Source organism: Fibroporia radiculosa, assembly GCF_000313525.1.
Source record: "Fibroporia radiculosa TFFH 294 genomic supercontigs, scaffold650, whole genome shotgun sequence".
Taxonomy (NCBI): Eukaryota; Fungi; Basidiomycota; class Agaricomycetes; order Polyporales; family Fibroporiaceae; genus Fibroporia; species Fibroporia radiculosa.
In genome coordinates, this window is record NW_012133229.1 from 121442 (window position 1) to 142187 (window position 20746).

Below are 20746 nucleotides of genomic sequence, written 5' to 3' on the forward strand. Positions count from 1 at the left end.
CTTTGTGGATTTGAGGCAAGAATGGCATTTGGGGGTGGATTGTGTGCGCGTCCCTGAGCGCGTCACTAGCTGAGAGGAACGGGGGGGGCGGATAAAAGGGAGCTCGGGCTTCATAGGGAAAACCTCAGGGAGAGGGGCCCAGGGGTGGAATAGTCTTCTGTGATACCTGGTCGCCTGCAGCTCCCTGAAGGAATAGAGACCGCCTCCTTGTTATTTTCACTCACCTTTCCTTACCTTCCCTTCAAGGCCATGTTACGGAGGCGCGACGTGAGTTCAGAGTCAAGGCTAGGTCGCGACAGAACCGCCGGTGAGCAAAGACATCGTAAGGCGGCCAGTGATCGTGGACGTACCGGTGATTATTTTAGAAGCAAGGCTGCATCTGGGTCGGATGTGTTCTCTCTATTTTCCAAATGGTGTTATGGAAGGCGATGGCCCGGACATTCGTTAAATAGGAATAAGTGGTAGTCTGGCTTGAATCAGTGCGGCCGCGGCGAAGGATCGGACTGCCGTGACAGTCGCGTTACATAGTTATCACGTGGGTCGCGTTTGGCGTCACAATCCCATTCACGTAATACTCAGCGGCGCCTCAATTGTCGAGCTACAGGCTACAGGCTGCCTGCCAGGCCGCGCTCGACTCTCTCTTCAGACAGTGCCTGTTCAGCCGCCGTATCTTCAAGGAAACCCGACGCTGAAAAGCACCTTTTATCGCCATGATAGGCCTCTCGGGCTCTGTCGAAACGTATGGGGGCCGCGAGGGGTATTGTAGTATGCGCGGTTCTTGCGGTTCTAAGGGCTGGTTTGGGAAGCCGCTACCGTGCCCTTATGATGGCCCGGCTAGCGATGTGAGTGTATCTGTACACTCGTTGTATCTGCTTAAGCTTAGTGTCACTTTCACCCAGGAAGACGTGGACCGCGACCTCCTCGTATCGCTTTGTGGAGCAGATTATGCCGAAGGACCGACCTGCTGCACGACCGACCAGCTAGAAACAATGCGCGACAACCTGGGTCTTGCGGAGAATATTATTTCATCCTGTCCAGCTTGTCGCAACAACTTCCGCCAATTCTGGTGCTCATTCACATGTTCTCCGAATCAGGGTACTTTCTTGAATGTCACGTCAACACAGACATCTCGAACAGACCAGGAGGCCGTACAGTCCGTTGACTTCTACGTGTCTGAACGATTCGGAGAGGGGTTTTATGATAGCTGCAAGAGCATCAAGATGGGCAGTACGAATGGATATGCGATGGACCTCATTGGCGGTGGCGCCAAGGATTACTCCGCATTTCTCAAATTCATGGGAGACGAGAAAGACATAGGAAGCCCCTTTCAAGTCAACTACCCGGCATCACTTCCTCCCGAGATGTCCTACTTTGATGTGACTCCAAGAAACTGTGCAGACAACGATCTTAGCAGTAGGTGCACGTGTATAGACTGCCCCGATGTCTGCCAAACCCTCCCATACATCCCACCTCCCAATTTAGCGCCAACATGTCATGTAGGCATGCTCACTTGTCTCTCATTTGTCCTCGTTATCGTCTATTCTCTTGCAGTCATTTCGTTCCTTTTCGGGTACGTCTTGCAGCTATCTATCCGCAAACGCAAGTCATACGAACGCGTCGCCCTCAATGTGGATACTACATCTGAGCATGTCACCTCTCCTCGCGTCAACGGTCGTGGTCTTGTGGGCGCGTCTTCGCTCGCGCAACACGTAGATGGAGAAGAATCCACAGGCACCCAGTCGGAATCTCGCAACCTTGGCCGCGGTGCATCGTTGTTAGATCCGATTGAAACTGTGCAACCGCGCCAATATCGCTTGAATAACGTTTTGCGACGCGCCTTTTACCGCCTGGGTTTTGTTGCGGCTACCTATCCTTGGCTGACTTTTGCAATTGTTTTCGCGATCGTCGGCTTGCTCAATCTTGGATGGAAGAAATTTGAGGTTGAGACCGATCCAGTACGTCTGTGGGTTGCCCCAAACTCAGAGAGCAAGCTGCAGAAGGAGTTTTTCGATGAACACTTTGGCCCCTTCTATAGGGCCGAGCAGATTTTCGTTACATCTTCTCAGATTGGCTCAAGCGATTCGTCCGCGGAACTCTCGGTTTACAAGACGGAGCCGGTTCTTTCTTGGGAGCGCTTGAAGTATTGGTTCGACGTCGAGGCTGATATTCGCGGACTACGATCGTCGCCCAATGGTTACACTTTGGATGATGTATGTTTTAAGCCTGCAGGACCTGACGGATTTTGTGTTGTGCAGTCCGCTACCGCATGGTTCGGCAATGACCTGGAGATGTACGATCGCGATACCTGGGCGTCGCATCTTGTTGATTGTGCTACTTCTCCTGTTGAATGCTTACCCGACTTCCAACAGCCCCTCGCACCCCAGTACGTCCTAGGTGGAGTTCCACAGACAGACGTCCCATCAAGGTTCCTAGACGCTGAAGCGCTTGTCGTCACCTTTGTCGTATCGGACTCCCTGGATGCAGAAGAGCAAGAACGTGCCATGGAGTGGGAAAGGGCCTTGCGCGACTATTTGCAAGACTTGAGCGAGCGAGCACCACGTGAAGCAGGTCTCGAAATCGCGTGGTCAACGGGCGTATCATTGGAAGAAGAGATCAACAAGAGCACAAACACTGACGTTAAGATCGTGATTCTCTCGTATCTCGCGATGTTCTTCTACGTTTCGCTTACTTTGGGTAACGGATCCTCTGTGGGACGAGAAGAAGGTCTCGTACCCTCTCTCATTCAATGGGCTACCAATCTCCCGAAGTTGATAAATCGTCAAGGGATCATTTCTTCGTCTCTGTCAGTTGACTCACGGAGCGACCCTCGGCTGTTTCCGCGACTGCCTCGCAAAATATTCATCGGCTCCAAATTCACGCTCGGGCTTTTCGGCATTGCCCTCGTCATATTGTCGGTGTCAACTTCAGTCGGATTCTTCTCTATAGCGGGTGTGAAGGTTACGCTTATTATTGCAGAGGTAATCCCTTTCCTCGTGCTGGCAGTCGGAGTCGACAATGTTTTTATCCTCGTGCACGAGCTGGACCGTCAAAACCTACTCCACGGCCCCAATGCTACCGCAGCGACACAGGGCATTGAGTATGGGTTTACCGCGCCGATGTCACCCACACATTCACGAAGTCGATCTCAATTCGATTCTTTACACTCGCACGAGGATTCGGTGGATGCGGTATCGACACCGTTGTATCTAACAGCCGAGGAGCGTGTTGCAAGGACACTCGCAAGGATGGGTCCATCCATTTTACTGAGTTCCATTACAGAGACGGTGGCTTTCGCGTTGGGAGCTCTGGTGCCAATGCCTGCTGTGCGCAATTTTGCGTTATATGCTGCCGGGAGCGTTTTATTGAACGCCATCCTACAAGTTACTGTGTTTGTGAGCGCTTTAGTCATTGATCTGAAACGTGTTGAGGTACGTTTTGTATTATGAATGTGGAGACGTAACTCAAAGCTATCACAAGGCAAGTCGTGTGGATTGTTTCCCCTGCATACGGTTACCTCCTCGCATTGCTCTCGTGGATGAAGTACCATCTGGAAGCGGCCTCGGCACAATAGCACGTTTTATTCGTCGCTACTATGCACCCTTTGTCCTACGTCCAGCAGTCAAAGGCGCAGTGCTACTCATGTTCATAGGAGTTCTGTTCGCTTCAATTATCTCTATGCAACACATTGAACTAGGCTTTGGTAAGTCTGTTCGGCGTTCAAGAGAGTCTTAGTGATTTATTTGTGCGACAGATCAACGGCTGGCCTTTCCGTCAGAATCTTATCTCATTCCCTATTTCGACAATCTCGACGCGTATCTGGAAATAGGCCCTCCTGTGTACTTCGTGGTGCATAACGTCAATATTTCAGCGCGACCAGATCAGCAACAGTTATGCGGCCGTTTCACGACGTGTGACGATTTCTCAGTCGCCAACGTTTTGGAAGCTGAACGTGGTCGACCCGAGTCTTCCTTCATTGCGGAGCCAGCTTCTTCGTGGATAGACGACTTCTTCAATTGGTTAGATCCCGGTCACGAAAAATGTTGCCGCATACGCAAGCGAGACCACAGCGTGTTTTGTAGTGATAGAGACTCGCCCAGAGTGTGTCAAATGTGCTATGAAGACCACACTCCTCCCTGGAATATTACTATGACCGGATTCCCTGTCGGCGAAGAATTTATGTCCTATCTTCGGCAATGGCTCATCTCTCCCACTACGGAAGACTGTTCACTTGCGGGGAAGGCTTCATTCGGAACTGCGTTGTCGTTGTCATCTACTGGCGAAGAGGTCGTAGCTTCCCACTTCCGGACCTTCCACACACCCCTCAAGTCACAAGCTGATTTCATCAACTCCTTCGCCGCTGCAAAACGCATCGCGGATGATCTTTCCCGCGAGAGCGGAATGAGCGTGTTTCCATACTCATTGCATTACGTCTTCTTTGACCAATTCGCACACATTATTGCCATTACCCAACAAATTCTTGGCCTCGGGCTCGCGGCGGTCCTCCTGGTGACTGCGCTCATGCTCGGATCGTGGAGGACAGGCGTCATTGTGACGGGTACCGTCGCGCTTACTGTTATTAGCGTGATGGGCGTGATGGGCGTATGGGGAATAATGTTAAACGCGATCAGTTTGGTCAACTTGGTGATCTCGCTGGGCATTGCCGTCGAATTCTGTGCGCACGTTGCCCGTGCGTTCATGAGCGCTGGGACAGGCCTGCCAGTGGATCATCCTTCGGGTCAGAAGGAGCGTGATGAACGCATGTGGACGGCTTTGGTTGATGTGGGCCCATCCGTAAGTCGTTCTCTATCTTTTGCTTATTGCAGATTGTATTAACAGATTTACCGCAGGTTTTGTCTGGAATCACTTTTACGAAGCTCATTGGTATGTGTGTACTTGCCCTCACCCGTTCGAAATTCTTGGAGGTCAGTACAACTTATATGTTATGTCTCTCGAATGCTAAATTGAGATTTCCAGATCTATTACTTCCGGATGTGGCTTACTCTCATCATATCTGGGGCTTTCCATGGTCTCATCTTCCTACCTGTTGTTCTCAGTATAGCTGGAGGTCCTGGATTTCCTATGCAAGAGGCCGATGAAGAATGGATGTCTCACGCAATACGGAACGATTATGAATACACGTAAGCACTGCACGACGCTCCTGCTTGGAATGTGTATCTCACTGCGCACTACAGGCCATTCCTTGCGGATGATGACTCAGTGATGAGTGATTAAAGACATACCCTCGTTTTTTTGGACACGGAATAGATATACTGTATAATACGTACACGATGGACGTCATACTAAATAGCTCGTTATGCTATTGTTTTTCGCGAGGGCGATGAGGTGTATGACACAAGAATAACACGACATGACAAGGATTAGTCTCTCGGGGACCTCGACCTGCTATCTCTAATGTCGTCCCGACTATAGCTCCTCCTTGCACGACTAATCGAGCGCGAACGACTCCGGCTACGCGAGTAGCGTGAATATGACGAGTAAGAGACCGAACGCGAGCGCGATCGGGGGGTGAGGGAACGCGTGCGAGAACGGCTTGAGCGCACAGAATAGCTCCGGGAGCGCGAACGCCGTCGGAATCCCGTTCCACCACGCTCATAGCTTGGTGATCTTCTTCGCGGAGGTAGACGATCTCCTCTTCGAACAGGGGAGCGCGAACGAGACCGGGAATGAGGTCGATAGGTGTCTCGATCTCTCGGAGGGGGACCCCTACGCGAGTATGGCCTTCCGCGAAAGCCGTCGTTGAAGCGTCCACCGCGTCCGAATCGTCGAGGGGGAGAGCGCGAGCGCGATGGGGACCGAGAGATGGAGCGGGGTTTGTACCTAGGGCGCGGCGGGGGACGGGGAGAACGAGAGCGAGAACGCACGGGCAAGTCAGATAACTCGACCTTGAGAATGGCTCCATCCAGCTGGCCGCCATCCATATGCGATTGTGCATTGTGAGCGGAGGCCGTGTTGGCGTATTCGAGCGCTGCCTTCCCTCTGTTTTGACCGGCTAGTGAAGTCATTAGAACGCAATGCTATTGTCAGAAGGTGCACCAAACGTACATTTCCCGAAAACTGGAAGGTCAATTTTGGTTATCTCGCCGTAGAAGCTGAATATGGTGCGAAGGTGGGACTCGACAACATTGCGGGTGAGATTGGTGACCACCACCACTCTTGCATGCAATTTTTCGCCATTTTCGCGGTCCATGTCGATGTCTGCATCGTGGAGGGGGCGAGGCGAAATCGAACGACCTCTGCTTGACATTGTGCTTGAAGTTGAGCTGAATTGAACGTAGTCGGGGTGCAAGAGACGTCACGCGTGACCCTTGTCTTGTCACACACCCTCTCGGAGATTTCCTGCTCTAATTTCTTGCTCAGTGTCTGTAGTTTGTAAGCGCCCATTTTCTCTCGAGTGCACTCTCGTTTGTTTCGCTGCGATGTCAGGAGAACAAATGCCACATTCTGCATTGTCTAGTGCTGCAAAACCGCGCAAGAGATTTATTGGCACAAAATCTGCAAAACCATCTAGGCCAGGTGTCACCTCGACAGTAGCCAACCAGATTCCTCCGGATATCCTGGACGATACACAGCTCAATGCCGCAATAAAACAATTACCGACCAACTACTCGTTCGAGATCCACAAGACTATTCATCATGTCCGTAAACACAATGCAAAGATGGTCGCATTGCAGATGCCCGAAGGACTGCAGATGTTTGCATGCACAATCGCAGACATCATTGAACGGTGCGCAGGTGCTGCCTGCTCATCGTTGGCGGTGTGGTACTTGAACTCACAGGTGATATACATCTAGATTCACCGATGCACTGACTGTTATATTGGGCGACGTTACATATGGCGCCTGTTGCATCGACGATTATACGGCAGTCGCGTTAGGATGCGACATGTTAGTTCATTATGGGCACAGCTGTCTTGGTGAGTCGGTCCAAATGTTTAGGGATGTTTTGGCCTGCCTGACGCCTGTGGATCAGTACCAATTGACCAGACGACAATCAAGACACTTTATATATTCGTCGAGATTGCCATCGACTCTACACACCTTGTTCAGACGATCCGCCTTAACTTTCCCAATGATCGTCGACGTTTCCATGAAGCGCTACTCGATTCAGAAGATACAGATAGCCAGATTCCCACAGGGCGACCTCTCACACAAAATAGCCACGTCCGTATTGAAGGGCCTCCTGCTGATACGACCATAAACGGCCCTCAGAGACCCAGATCTTCGCTGTCAGACCCTTTCTCTGGTGAACGAACACGACTTGCCCTTGTATCCACTATTCAATTCGTATCGGCCTTGTCACGGCTCAAGGAAGATCTGACAATAGAATACATTGAGTCTCAGGGACCGATTTCAGGGACGATTGAAGGCCCACCTGATGCGCCTGATGCAAACAACCTTGTGGTAGGAAAGCCCAACTTGTGGACTGGTCCATATCACACCACCATTCCACGCTCGAAGCCTCTATCGCCAGGAGAAATTCTAGGATGCACGGCACCAAGACTCAGTGATGTGGATGCTCTCATGTATGCCTAGTTTCAAGCATTCGATATGCTGGAATCTTATCCTCCATATAGTTATTTAGGTGATGGCCGCTTCCATCTAGAATCTATCATGATCGCCAACCCCTCTGTTCCTGCGTTTCGTTACGACCCCTACTCCAAAAAACTCACCCGGGAACGATATAATCACACAGAGATGCGCGCAGTCCGTAATGAGGCAGTCCGAGTAGCACGGCACAGTGTTGCTGCATTTGCCTCATCGTCGAGTACCAGCAGCAGCATCACGACCTCTCACAGGTCAGCATCTCCACTCTGGGGTGTTATTCTCGGTACCCTTGGACGTCAAGGCAGCTTCAAGCAGCTACAGGCAATAACACATCAGCTTAGTACATCGCGCACACCCATACCGTACATGCCCATACTACTCTCCGAGCTTTCACCCGCCAAGCTTGCACTTTTCAACCCGCATATATCGACGTTCGTTCAAACGTCTTGCCCGCGACTGTCGATCGACTGGGGTTATGCATTTGATCGACCACTCCTAACGCCTTACGAAACAGCGGTTGCTGTAGGTAGAGTAATGGAGGAAGTAAAGGAAGATATGACAACAAAGGTAGAGGGAAAGGACGGTGTTTATCCAATGGATTTCTACGAAGCCGGAAGTCCGTGGGCGATAGCCCGGGCCAAGGCAGCATACTGATAGCCCTGCACTGACACCATCTGATATCTGCTAGTCATGTTGCTGCATTCGTAGCTCTGTTATCATGTCAATGTACAAAGCTGGAGGTCGTAATATATCAATCTCATCTTCGAGGGACTGGTATCATACACTAAGCAGATTTAGATCAGTACCCCAGAGAAGCAGCAAGTCTGGGGTAGCTTACCCATAAGCATATTCAACTTCATCCACGCCTGCGCCGGCCTGGAATGGTCCAGATGCTTCCCGCGGCATGGGCCCAAATTCTGGCTCCTCCTCGTCATCATCATCAGCAACTGCGCTGCTTGCATCGAGTTCGAACGGAAGGACGGGTCGGAGACCACCGCTGCCCGAACTAGAACGACGTCCACGCGCAGGCGACTTCGTGAGCGCCGCCATGGTCTTGGGGCTCATGTGCTATTAGTGGATTATCGTCAGCAACGGCTGTCTCACGGACTTATCATCTTTCTACTAACCTCCCAATTGTTGAGATTCTCGTCAGGAACGTCCCGGTCGTCCCTACCGACGTCTAAACGAGCTTCATCTCCCAACTCACCGATAGACACGATGCTCTCGCTATCGCTGATACCGTCTGCGATGTCTGTTGCGTATTCAGGCAATCTATGCCAGGCGGACGTGCCAGAGAACAGTGGTCCTTGGGAAGATGGCTGATCATCCGACCAGCCGAGGTCCGACAAGTACTCCTCGTACTCCTCCTCAAAGGCGATATCTTCTGTGATATAAGGCAAGAAAATGGACGGGTCCGGCGCTTGTGCTCGTAGCGGCGGGAACACATCAGCCTCAATCGTGTTGGGTGTCCCGACGGGACGTATCAAGCCTGACAATTCCGGACCAGGGTGAAGGCCTTCTAAATGATTGGAGATGCTTGCAGCGCGCCTATGCGCACTGGCTTGATGTGCAACCGCGGCACCGTACCGTTTCGTGTTGTCTACATCACGTCAGTGGGGGGCCAGGCATCACTCGCTTGCGTCACTTACAGAATTTGACAAGGTGCCGAAGTGCTTGCTCTTGCGCCTAGAGGAAGGTATTAGTCCCTTAGAACGTGGGTTACGTGTGTAACAACATGCCTGCGCGTCCGCGACGTCGTCAACTTCTACACCGGTTAGCCACTCGTCTCTCAAGTCAGGTCTGCAGTTTAGGTATATTGCCGTAATGACCTGCATGTTCGCTAACGCCTTCGATCAGTCTTGGAAAAGATTCATTGGCGTAAAGCAACTGTTACATTGGCGCCACTTTCGCCCGCAAAATGGTACTTGACTTTTGATGAGTTTCAGGACATGCAGCTGGAGCATTGGATGCTGTACTTTGAGGATCCGCTTCAATACAGCCTAAGAATCGTGTCAGCATGAGCTATGTAACATCGACAGTATACTTACAGAGCTCTTGTACTGCACTAACATCCTGATACGATGAGATCGATGCTTGGAGAGTTTCTGCATGATCTTCGCAAAATTGATTACGGAGAAGAAATTCCGCCACGAGAAGTCAGTCAATAAGTCAACTTCCTCCTCGTGCTTGAGCCCATTAGGAAGAATTGTGACACGCGTGACAGTTTGGCGGGGAGCTTTGAGCATGCTGTCTTCTGGCCTTACAGCGTGAGGGTTCTTCGAGAAGTGGGTTTGACAATACCGGAAGAAACTGGAATAATGAGCACATATTACACTATGAAGCTGTCTCCCCTTACTTATTTTCGGGTGAGTCTGCCTTCGATACAACCGTCGTAGAGACCTCTTGGAGGCCAAACATCTTCAAGATCAATAATAAGCAATTGGTGTCCAGTAAATGCTGCCCTAGGTGGTGAAATTTCATAACATCTACTCGGCAAAAGATGAGTACGAAGGGCAAACTATTACAGCGTTAACTTACGAGAGACCTTGAACCATTTGAGCGTCAGAAGTAAAATCGCTGATACTGCCTTTGACGTGATCTCTCGATGCCGGGTAACGTCAATCTCATCCAACGTAGGCGGTGGTGCGGGGGGCTGGTCAAGAGCTAAAGTAAATAGTCAGTTATGAACCAAGCTATGGGCTATCAGCTTACGCGACGTCACCCCGGGAGGAAATCCGGCAGATGCGGCAGATGAGGGAGGTAAACCAGTAGAAGCCGAGACGGTGGCCAAAAGTAATTTGAGTAAAACCAAAACCCAGCCCTGAAGCACTGGAAGCACAGAACTCTATCCTAAAAATTAGTATATCATGACGTGAAAACGTTGCGAACATTTGACTCACATAAATTTGCTCTACTCTCTTTAGTCGCATTAAGTCTTCTCTCCTCTCTTGCGCCCTCCGCTTCTCACTACTAGACTCAGCATTTTCCATTTCTAGTTCTGCTTCTGCAATTTTGGCGTCGAGCCGTGCAATGTCTGGTAGGATATCCGATGTTTCATCTTCTGGCGACACCTGACTCCGAACTCTTCAATAACATATGCTATCGGCCATTACCATAACACTTACAGTTGGCGCCAATTTCGGCTCCAGAAGTGGATTTGACCCGGGCATGCGTTCGAGGCCGCTTTCTGTGGTCATGCACTCTTCTCTTGTCTTCCACATCTGCCACAGCGACATGCTTACGTACATATGCTTCGTATACAGTTTGTCTGCCTCATCGATCGCGAACGGGACCAGCCGTGAACTATTATACCGTGCCTGGCTACGTGAGAACGGGAACAGGAATGGTCGATTTTGATCAGTCTGGAACTGCTGCTTCTTGGGTTTAGGGGAGGGTGGGGGCGATGGAGCTGGTGTAGCTGCTTGGGGCATCGGCCGGAAAGAGTTCGACTGCTGCATCGGGAAGAATGGGTGTTGCGCAGTGGATCCCATGTTTGACTGCTGCGATTCATTGTCATCATGATCATAATGATGACGAATTGGGATAGGCGAGTACGCTTGTGCGAGCTTAGATGTGATGACAGCAGCGGCAGCGGGAGGAGCGACGGGAACCGGTGCAGGCGGTGGGGTGAATGTCGGATATTTCACGGATATCTCCTGGCGAAAGGCCTCTATATCGAGGGGTGAAGCCTTGATCGGAACCGCTGATCACGCGTCAAAGGGTGTACGTAGCTATGTACGAATGTACACACCTTCGTCTGGAATAGGCGGGAGGCCAGAAATCTCTCGTGAGAGCTGCTTAGAGCGTGTTAGCTCACGTATGCCACCACAACAGGTTAGAAGTGTCTTCCAGAGCACGAGGAGTAGCTGATGGACCGTCAGGCAGGCGAGTCATGATCGCACATCAGACTAACCTTTTTGACGGGATATCCCTTGGCGCTCTTGTCCCGCAGGCCGGCAACTGTGTTGAATAGATACACCGGCAACGGGGGCTCAAGACTCACTGCGCGCATGATAAGCACAAGCCAACAGGCGTCGAGTGATGCCGGAAGACTTACTCAGTTCGTCGGCAAAGTCATCATGGCCTTTGAATACCTCTACCATGTGGTACAACATGCCCAGATAGACAGAGAGTTCTGTGGTAACCTCTTCCATGAAGTCTGCTTTTTCCTGGGCAGAAATGTTGAATCGAGCAGCGTCAGTGTCAGACAGGCCGCTATAGTGATTCTGAGTACGAGACGTAGCCATTACGTCGAATGACGGCACACCATAGTAGATCGTGCTTCGAACTCGCAATTTTGATGGCCTCAACAATGTTACTTAGTCCGTTAGCGGAACGAGCGACTTTACAATTCTCAAAAATCCAATGGAGTTGGTGTTCCGGAGATGTTGTCTCCGCAAAGGTGCCTATTTCAATCTGATTCATGACGCGGTGTTGGAATGCAGGATAGTGTCAAACCTTGTAAAACGTAAAGCAGCCTGCGAGCGTTGGTGAACCGGATCTCGGCGTCGCGATGCTCCAGGCTTTCTAGGAGTACCTCCACGTGAGCCCTCCGCTGCGCCGAAGAGCTTTCGATCCAGACTATGTAATGAGTCAGACAAAAGGAAGAGTAAGAACGTGCGCGCTTGCCTCCAGGGAATGAGCCTTCCCAGGCCTTGAGGTTCTCCGCGACCTGGGGCATTTCGACATACGAATAGAACTCCTCGATTTCGTTGAGAACGGTGTCCTCGTCGTCATATTTGAAGTCGTAATAGGACTGCTACTTGACATCTTCGTCAAGGGAGCCACTGACGACGAGAGTGGAGACACGTGCCTTTGGTTTTGGAGCGGAGCCGACCATGGCCTTGAGCTGGCCGAGGGTGATGGAATCAAGGCTGACCTGGGAGGAGGCATTGTCTTGTGAAGGGCCCGACATGTAAGAGGGCAGCTGGGGAAAGGCCATGATGGCGGCAAGACGCGAAGGCGTGCCGCGAGGTCGCGTTAGCGATGGCGCCTGGGAGACGGGATCAGGACGTGCAAGCCGTGCGCACCAAGGCTGTGCGAGGGTGAGCAGCGAAGTGGGAAGGGAGGAAGCTGCGGTCGAGATACTCGCCCTGTGTTCGCCTGCACGAGCCCGAGCCGGGGAGCGTCCGTGTCGCATCCGCTTGTGGCCCGCAGAGCTTACATAAGCAGGCCTTAAGGGCCCCTCGCTCGACTTTTTCCTCTCCAAGCCACCACCACTTGGCCCCCTGGATCGACCCCCCTCCGTCGGTCCCTCGCTGCCAGTTCCCTGTTCTCCTCACCACCGACGACAGCGACGACGTCGACAGGAGAGGGCGTTCACCTGATCACCCTAGAGATACTCTGGCTGGTCTGAAAGTAGCTCGAACGGCCACAACCTTCATCTGCCTTTCTCTCCTTCACCGACTATCCTAAAAGGCACGCCTTCGCTGCGCGTTTGCCACATCCTCTTCTGCTATCGACTGTTATCGTTGTCCGACTCTCTACCTTTTCTCCTGTTCACGACATACCTTACGACCCCCCTTGTCTCTTTTTCGCCAGCCTACTCCCGCAGTCGTCGCACCTCAAGGCCCTTCGCCTCGCGCACGACCGCAGCTGTGGGTTCCCCCCTCTTCTCCTAATTCGCCGATGCCCGTTCCTGTCCCGCTCTATTTCAAGCAGCCAGCGCACCCAGTAATCAAGATCAATCCATCTGCTGGCTCTGATCCTAAGCAGTCAGTCTTTCAGCATTTGACTCACTCGTTGCCTCTGCCTCCTCGCGGACCACCCCCTTCCCTTGCTACTAGAGACGAGTGGATCAGCTCATTGCCATCGTGGAGAAGGAATAAGCCTCGTCGCATTTGGGAGGAGGATTCTTGCCAGCTCCCGGCACTCGTTCGCCAGGGTTTTCAGGAAGGGTTGACCGTTGCGGATAACGCTGCGGTCATTAAAGGAGCGTCCGCGCAAGCGTGCATTCCGCCCATCTCTACCCTCATCGCTACTGCTGATCTTGCTTCGCCTTCCCGAGCCGCCGACATGTACGGAGCATTCGAGGTCAACATGGAAGATGCTATGAATGTAGCTCCGCCTCGTCCTCATCGTTGGCAATGCGAAGTCGATGCACATACCAACGGTATTTTTCTATCCTCTGACGAAGAGTATGACGAGATGGATGTGGAGGTCCCTGCGCCGAGTGACCGCAACTACGGGTATAACGAGCAGGCTCCTCGATCATACTATGACGATGAGGGTTTCCATCTGTTCCCCACCGAGCGATATGAACGTGGGGCGTTCACTCCGGTCTTCGAGGACATGTCACCAGAGCCGCCCTGCGGACAAGACCCTGCATCAAGCCCAATTGGCCCTGCAACTCCTTTCGCCGAGTATGTTGACAGGGAAGTTGCCGCTGCTCAGTTGATTCCCTCTTATAAAGCCGGCCACGCTGCAGAGGTGGGTCGAGGGATGCGTTATGCCTTTCCAGGCGAATGCTGTGGTTCTCAGTGCCACCAGTGTCAAGCCTACAGCCTTCCTCAGATCCAACCATCACTTCTTGCGCCTGGACCAGAATCGGTCGTTGCCCCTACTGCCAGCACCACATTTAAGAAACTAGCGGAGCCGCTTTCGGAATGGATAGTTTCTTACGTCTGGAAGGTCTGCACGACTGGGATGAGTCTATCCTCTTCCCATACAGGAATGTAAGTAGCGATTTTTGCTCTTTGTGGATGATGTCAATAACCACACTGGGCAGGTCGTCCATCAGAGAATACTCTACCGCTCCTCCGACTCACTTGGCTACGTCAACTCATTCCATGTTACTCTCAACACTATTGCAGCCGTCAGCCATCTTCTTAGCCCTTTGGTATATTGTTCGTCTTCCGGTATTTTTTGGGCCTGTCAACCTGGACCGCGAGCGACACGGAAAGGAGATACGTTTCCGAGCCGAACTCCTGGGTGAAGCACACCTTAGCTTCGACAGAGACGTCATCGATTCGTACGCACCGTTCCGCCTAATTCTGCTCGGATGCATGCTTGCCAACAAGTGGCTGGACGACCATACGTTTTCCAACAAAACCTGGTAGGTACTAGTCTCTCGCTTGTATATATCACGTCTCACGACCGATTTCTCAGGCATACCATATCCAATGTCCCGATACGGTCGCTCAACAGACTCGAATCTCTTGCTCTGGATATCTTTCAGTATGATCTGTCCATCTCTACACCAGAGTGGACGGATTGGCTTTCACATTTATTGGCGTACCACACTTCGTTGAGATCGCAGACCTGTCCCCAGCCTATCTCCCGGCCCTCGACAAGTCCTCACACCATAGTGCGCAGGGCTTTACAGATGCTTACAGATGCTTCGATGCATCGCCCCGGTCGTCATTACGGCGAGGCTGAAGCTCTCCCAGAGCCAGTCTTTATCAGTATCGAGGATCAGAAGCGGGATGGGCCGCATGCACCTCATCCTTACGAGGATAGCATCGATGCATTGGAGATCGATTTGGACGAGGATGGACCTCTTCGAGAAGAATATTTGCCGAAACGTCGTGTCAGCAGCGCATCATCTCTACACCGAACTCATGCTCACGACAAGCCAACCGAGTCTGATCGTGGCCTCCCTCCTCCAGCAAAATGGAGTCCCGAGGCGGATGAGCCACTCATTCGTGACAATGTCAGATCGGCCAAGCAATATGTCGCGCCGCAGCCAATAGTCCACATGCCAATGACACAACAGCCCCCACTGCCACTTCCATTTCACCATGTGATGGATACTCATTGTTCAGCCTGGTCCTATGGAGGTTATTATGTGAAGCCCGAACCGATGTTTGTTCACGAGCCCGTGTATCATGCTCAGCCGTCCTACGTCTCCTATGACTTCAATCATCCGGCTGGACAGTCGCATTCTCGATCGCAGTCGCTATCGTATACTCAGGCTGTAGCTGGGCAAACACACAACCGCCTCCGATCGTATTCGCAGACCAGGTTCGATCTCGGATATAGCGATGTCCGTGGCACCGAGAGCCATTTTGTTCCCCAACCTCCTCCGGCTTTGTCTCGATGGAGCGTGGCAGATACTGCCATTTATCCGTCGTTGTACGACAGACCCTTTGATCACCATCGAACAGCTCTCAAAGTTTGAATGCATCTCATTAACGTCCCTCCATTAGACTCGCGCCAGACAGAGTTTAGACTGCTGCGCGGTTTCTTCTATGCCGCTTGAAGATTGGCACACGATCCCAGTTCTTCAACCATTTACTCTAATTTCCTGGCTGTCGACACCCTGTATCTATACGCCTACTCGATCTACCTAGCGCCAGCGCGAGGCAGTTCGTTCGCCACTCTCTTACCTGTGTCAGCCTGATTTGTCCGTTTGCGATTCCATTTCGTCTCATGCCTGATACTCGGTCTCTTCACATCCCGTCTCTCCTGGGCTCTCCCAACTTCCGACGACATATCCATCCTGTCCATCGGGATTGCCTCCCTTTTTCCTGGCTTCCCATCGTCATTGACATCACCATCGCATCGTATATATTGACTGATTCCCCTGAATTCCTTTGGATGCATAGCGGGTTCATCGGTTTGCGCCGTTGAAGAAATACAAGACATCCGGTGCTGTTCTTGTTCCGCCATGCCGCGGTTAGCATGCCTCAATGGACGGTTATACCGGTTTCTCATCATCCCTCGTGTTGGAAATTCGTTGTGTACAGATTTCTACGGTATTCTGACGTTCACATCCCCTAATGTTTCCACGTCTGTTTGATTTCTTCTGATGTCGACGTTCACGTTCCACTGTCCTCTTTCTCAAACCCCTTTTCGCAAATTCACAAAAACATTTGAAAATTTGCAAAAACATATACACATCATATCCGTCCGACAGACCGTTCGTATAGGGCTTCTCGTACCTACATCGTCCTCCACCTTCACGTGCCCTCCCGCTTTCCACGCACGAAGCACACCTTCCTCCCTCCACCCTAGTGTCGTGCTTCATCGTTCATAGGTAGTTATGTCTTTGTGTCTCCGGCTTTCAAGCCGTTCCTTGCTTGTATACGTCGTTAACAATAGTGGAGACCGATTATGCCGCATATTCGGCGTGATTTAAGGCGCCTTGCAACTCGTTTGCGTATGCGTACGGATCTATATATCACAACTTTGCGACAAAAAACTACAGGTTGAATGTAATGCTACATGGATTGCCCGAGACATGACTTCTAGCTACATAGCTTCTCCATTCATAAGCGCACGACGATGAAGGGAACCTAAAATTATTGGATCAGTCTTGTCAATGCTTAAGATGGTTGGATGTTATCACCTCAACGTCCTCGCCCTCCTCATCGGACACCATGACCTCAACAATGAGATGTTTGATGTGAGGGGGAATGGGCTTCTTGCTGACGCTCTCGACGAGCTTGCTGAACTTCATTGGCAGGCGCTCCTCGCTCTGAGTGGTATTCGCCAGTTATAAGAGACTACATCATGGAGACTTGATAGGACGCTACTCACCTTCTTCTTACCGATGAAAGAACTCCACAGCATGCTAACGCCCTGGCTGACCATGGTCACATCCAGATTGTGTTTGGTCCGGAAGAAGTTCACAATTTCCTTGAGTGTAGGATCATTGTGGAACTCAAAACGATCCCAGAGCGTCCACTCCGTCTCTCCATACTTATTCTTGGGCGCTGCAATCGGCTCAGAGAATCCGAAGAATGGAAGTGCAAGATTGACGAAGCCATTCTTGTAGCTTTCCAGGTTGTCTTTGCCGTCGATGATCTGGAATTTTTGCAACGTCAACACCGCCCATAACAGAGGCAGAAATGCTAACCTTATATAGCTCCAAGCACACTAGACCTGTTACAAGGGACGTAGTCGTGGCGATAGCTGGGATGATCTTGCCAGCAATTTGCTTCGTGGTGTGACGATCAGCTATGGTGATGTTGTAATTCATAGCCCGAAGGTTGGAAGCAGCGGTGATGAAGTCAATGTGGAAGTTTGTATCATCATCTTTCTCAAACTCGACGGGGTTCAAACGGTAACCCACGAGAGATGACGGAGCAGGCAGCTGCTTCATAACGTCACCGATGTCGCCAGTATCTGAAATATATGTCAACCGCGTCCAAGTAAGCAGAACAAGGGCTACTTGCCTGCACCCGAATCTTGCTGTACTGGCTCATTCTCGTTCACTTGAACCTTCACGCCACTCCTTGGGGTGAATTCCGGCACAATGACCGCATCAGCAACCTTCTTAAAAACTGCAGGATCTGTCTCCCCGCGAAGGCCATAGTTGTATGCGTGCAAGTTGGCCGCAGCAATGATGAATTGGAGGTGGGTAGGCTGTTACAAATAGCGAGGGCATCAGCAGGAGGTATCATTCCAATTTCTCTGACGCACATCACTGGAATCGAATGTCAACGGATCGGGGGCGCGCTTGGGGCCACTCCAGAAGGGCTGGCCTGAAGTCGTTACGGCATCTTTGGGTAAGCTGAACAGCAGCTGCCGGATGGCATTGTTATATCGTTCTTCGAACTGCAGACGGGCCCAGACGATGCATTCCTCGAATGTCAAAGGCTTGTTAGTCACGAGATAAGAAACAATTTGTTCAACCTGCTCCTTCTGCTGGCCAGAATATTTGAGGTTGTTCTCGAGGTAATTCGGCTCTGATAGGTAAGAGTTCGCTGCCTGCGCCGGTTTTACGAACAAATTGTCGAACTCTGTCCGTGACCACTGTAATACACATGAGTAAAGTTGTAACATCAAAAGATCGAGACAAACCTCGATCGTATGTTGTATTGCGTTGGGAAAATTCTTGACTGTACATGACGGCGTCTCCTTTTCCGGGGGATCTTGTGACGAAGAGTATGACTCAGACAAATGAGGAATAACAACTTGCGTGTTGCCTTTTGTTCCAAGTGTACCAGATTCAAGAAGAGGCTTCAAATAGAAAACACATCGCTGATCCATGTATTGGCCTTTACCCATCTCAGAGTCAGGGACACTCGATCGCGGGCACATTGATCGCACTTACGAGCTTTTACATTGTCAAGCGCATTTGTAACGCCGTCAATATTGGCGAAGAAATCGGACCCATAGACATCTATACGTAGGTCGTTAACACAAATACTGTGATCGGAGGCCACACAAACGTACTTTCGGTATCTGGCCCGACGGGTTCCTGATTGGTCAAGATCTTGCCTCTCAAGTCCGGGTTCATGTCCGCTACGGCAGCAGCAGCTACCTCGGATTTAAATTTACCCAGATCCTTGGCCCTGAATAGGAATTGACGATTGAGGTTGCTCTTTTCAATCGTGTCTAGATCGGTGACATGAATTACACCTTTCGGACCTGACGCAAGACCCATCATGCTCCAGTTCTTTAGCATCTCGCAACCGATAGCACCCGAACCGACCAAGAATTGGCGATGGTTGGATATCTTCTCCTGGAATGTCTTTCCAAAAACCGCAATTTGGCCATCATATCGAGAACCAATAGGTTGGCAATCAGCTTCCGTGGGAAGTGAGTTGGGGAGAGATTCTAGTGAGTCGAAATAGAGATGCTGAACCATAGGGGTAAATTTAGCCGAGCATGCTTTCAAGACCTCCTGAGCAACGAAACCACCAATGACAGCAGCTAGCGGTGAGATATCACCGGTGGCCTGATACGAGAGCTCTGTAATTATCTTCTCATCTACGTCCGCATCTAGCTTCTTCGCAAGGGCAACAACGACGGTGGCATCCTCCGCGTTACGCGGACGAGGAGGGCGTTGATATTGAGCTTGGAATTGAGATAGTGCTTGGAAGCCAGCATGAAGGGTAGCAGGTCGATCGAATTTAGCAAAATCGGTAATGAACAATTCCGGCGACTTCAGCGATTCGCGTAGAGATTTCTATGAAAAATGAAAAGTGTTGACACCTCATGCAGATGAAAAATTAACTGCCACTTACAAATTCGAGGATTCTTGGCATCTTGACCTGCGTGAATATCCCACCTGTCGTGTACTCACTCAGATTTGACGTATCACCGATGGTGAAAGTATACGGCCCCTTCACAGAGACTTTGCGAGGTTCACAGCCGTTCAACTCAACCATTCCTTGCACTTCTGTGAATGTGACGAAATCCCCGTCCTCCAATCCATGGCGGGTCTCGTCAAGGCATGTGACAAGTCCTCCTGCATCCTATGCATAACAACTACAATCTCAGCGAGATGAACAGAGAGTTCACCGTAGCTATCAGTACGCACCCGTTCAATAGACACAATCATTCCGCTGAGAGGCTGCTCGCCAGTAGGGTCCACACACGTGAACTTAGGTCCAAAGTCATTGAATGCCGAGCTGTCAAAGAATGCATGAGAGCCTTACATATAAGAACATAAGTTGGCATGGAAATAGCGTGCATACCCGAACAATCCATGAGTTTCAGCTGCGAGAAAATGAACGCCGTTCTCATGAGTCCAATCATTGATCTCTAATTGCTTCTGCAAACTCGCTCCACATAGGACTACGACCTGTCACATAATCAGAATATCAAATGATTAATGAACACACACCCACTTACCTGAAAGCCCTTGATCATATCCACGGTAATTTCTTTACCTGGCTGTCCACCAAGATTGCGGATTGGGACATACGCGTTGAGCTCTGCCAACCGCATCGCAGCAACATCAGCACGAGGCTTCCCAATATCTTCGGGGCGCAGGAAGAACTGCACAGATGTCAGAAATAGGATAGGACGCGTCGAATCAATTACCAACTTGACTGCTTAGGTCTTGCACTTGCACTGGGTCTGGATCATAGATCGTAACCGATTTTACTCCCGCTAATGCAACGTTCTTCGCTATAAAAGTGATAAGAATCATTGCGGGGGGAAAGCACAATAGTATAAACCTATTTCAATTCCTACGCCTTTGACTCCAACAATGAGAATATTAGATACAGCCATACGCTTCATGGCTGGATGTATGACAACGATCAGCTCGAGCCAGAGCCAGAGGTGAGGCACATGTACCTTCATGCCCGAGGACATAACTACGAACGCGTTCAGACTTTCGTCAAAGATCCATAGAAATATTCACCAACTCACAGCTGCCGAGAGTAGAGACCTTCGTCGATCGCGGCTTCATCTATGTCCATCGCTGCCGGAATGTTCGTACTCGTAGACATCTTGATGATTTACACTATTTTCTTGATAATTTGGAGAAGCTAGATACAAGA

General features: G+C 50.8%; 6 protein-coding genes across 6 annotated transcripts; 3 read left to right on the top strand and 3 right to left on the bottom strand.

The window, feature by feature from the left end:
- Nucleotides 1–710: 710 nt before the first annotated feature.
- On the top strand, nt 711–5232 carry FIBRA_01461 (uncharacterized protein; the record flags this gene model as incomplete). Its single annotated transcript, XM_012323336.1, has 6 exons — nt 711–3428; nt 3478–3700; nt 3752–4791; nt 4848–4922; nt 4975–5138; nt 5193–5232. The coding sequence occupies 6 exons, from the start codon at nt 711–713 to the stop codon at nt 5230–5232; spliced, it is 4260 nt and encodes a 1419-aa protein (XP_012178726.1).
- Nucleotides 5233–5317: 85 nt separating this feature from the next.
- Nucleotides 5318–6265, bottom strand: FIBRA_01462 (uncharacterized protein; the record flags this gene model as incomplete). Its single annotated transcript, XM_012323337.1, has 3 exons — nt 5318–5838; nt 5879–6010; nt 6064–6265. 3 exons carry the CDS (start codon nt 6263–6265, stop codon nt 5318–5320), a joined length of 855 nt encoding a protein of 284 aa, XP_012178727.1.
- Nucleotides 6266–6437: 172 nt separating this feature from the next.
- On the top strand, nt 6438–8273 carry FIBRA_01463 (uncharacterized protein; the record flags this gene model as incomplete). Its single annotated transcript, XM_012323338.1, has 5 exons — nt 6438–6745; nt 6813–6934; nt 6991–7543; nt 7595–8181; nt 8254–8273. The coding sequence occupies 5 exons, from the start codon at nt 6438–6440 to the stop codon at nt 8271–8273; spliced, it is 1590 nt and encodes a 529-aa protein (XP_012178728.1).
- A 126-nt stretch (nt 8274–8399) lies between these two features.
- Nucleotides 8400–12507, bottom strand: FIBRA_01464 (uncharacterized protein; the record flags this gene model as incomplete). Its single annotated transcript, XM_012323339.1, has 16 exons — nt 8400–8633; nt 8693–9165; nt 9215–9251; nt 9491–9565; nt 9614–9875; nt 9922–10051; nt 10104–10229; nt 10278–10410; nt 10466–10636; nt 10691–11268; nt 11317–11431; nt 11479–11567; nt 11623–11780; nt 11833–11971; nt 12024–12324; nt 12358–12507. The coding sequence occupies 16 exons, from the start codon at nt 12505–12507 to the stop codon at nt 8400–8402; spliced, it is 3171 nt and encodes a 1056-aa protein (XP_012178729.1).
- A 686-nt stretch (nt 12508–13193) lies between these two features.
- On the top strand, nt 13194–15684 carry FIBRA_01465 (uncharacterized protein; the record flags this gene model as incomplete). The annotated part of the gene is made up of 3 exons (XM_012323340.1): nt 13194–14239; nt 14293–14619; nt 14673–15684. The coding sequence occupies 3 exons, from the start codon at nt 13194–13196 to the stop codon at nt 15682–15684; spliced, it is 2385 nt and encodes a 794-aa protein (XP_012178730.1).
- Nucleotides 15685–16774: 1090 nt separating this feature from the next.
- Nucleotides 16775–20695, bottom strand: FIBRA_01466 (uncharacterized protein; the record flags this gene model as incomplete). The annotated part of the gene is made up of 17 exons (XM_012323341.1): nt 16775–16801; nt 16855–16983; nt 17046–17312; nt 17365–17633; nt 17690–17873; nt 17931–18263; nt 18312–18508; nt 18565–18633; nt 18687–19422; nt 19481–19711; nt 19777–19867; nt 19934–20040; nt 20091–20237; nt 20287–20369; nt 20420–20485; nt 20541–20560; nt 20616–20695. The coding sequence occupies 17 exons, from the start codon at nt 20693–20695 to the stop codon at nt 16775–16777; spliced, it is 3036 nt and encodes a 1011-aa protein (XP_012178731.1).
- Nucleotides 20696–20746: the final 51 nt, after the last annotated feature.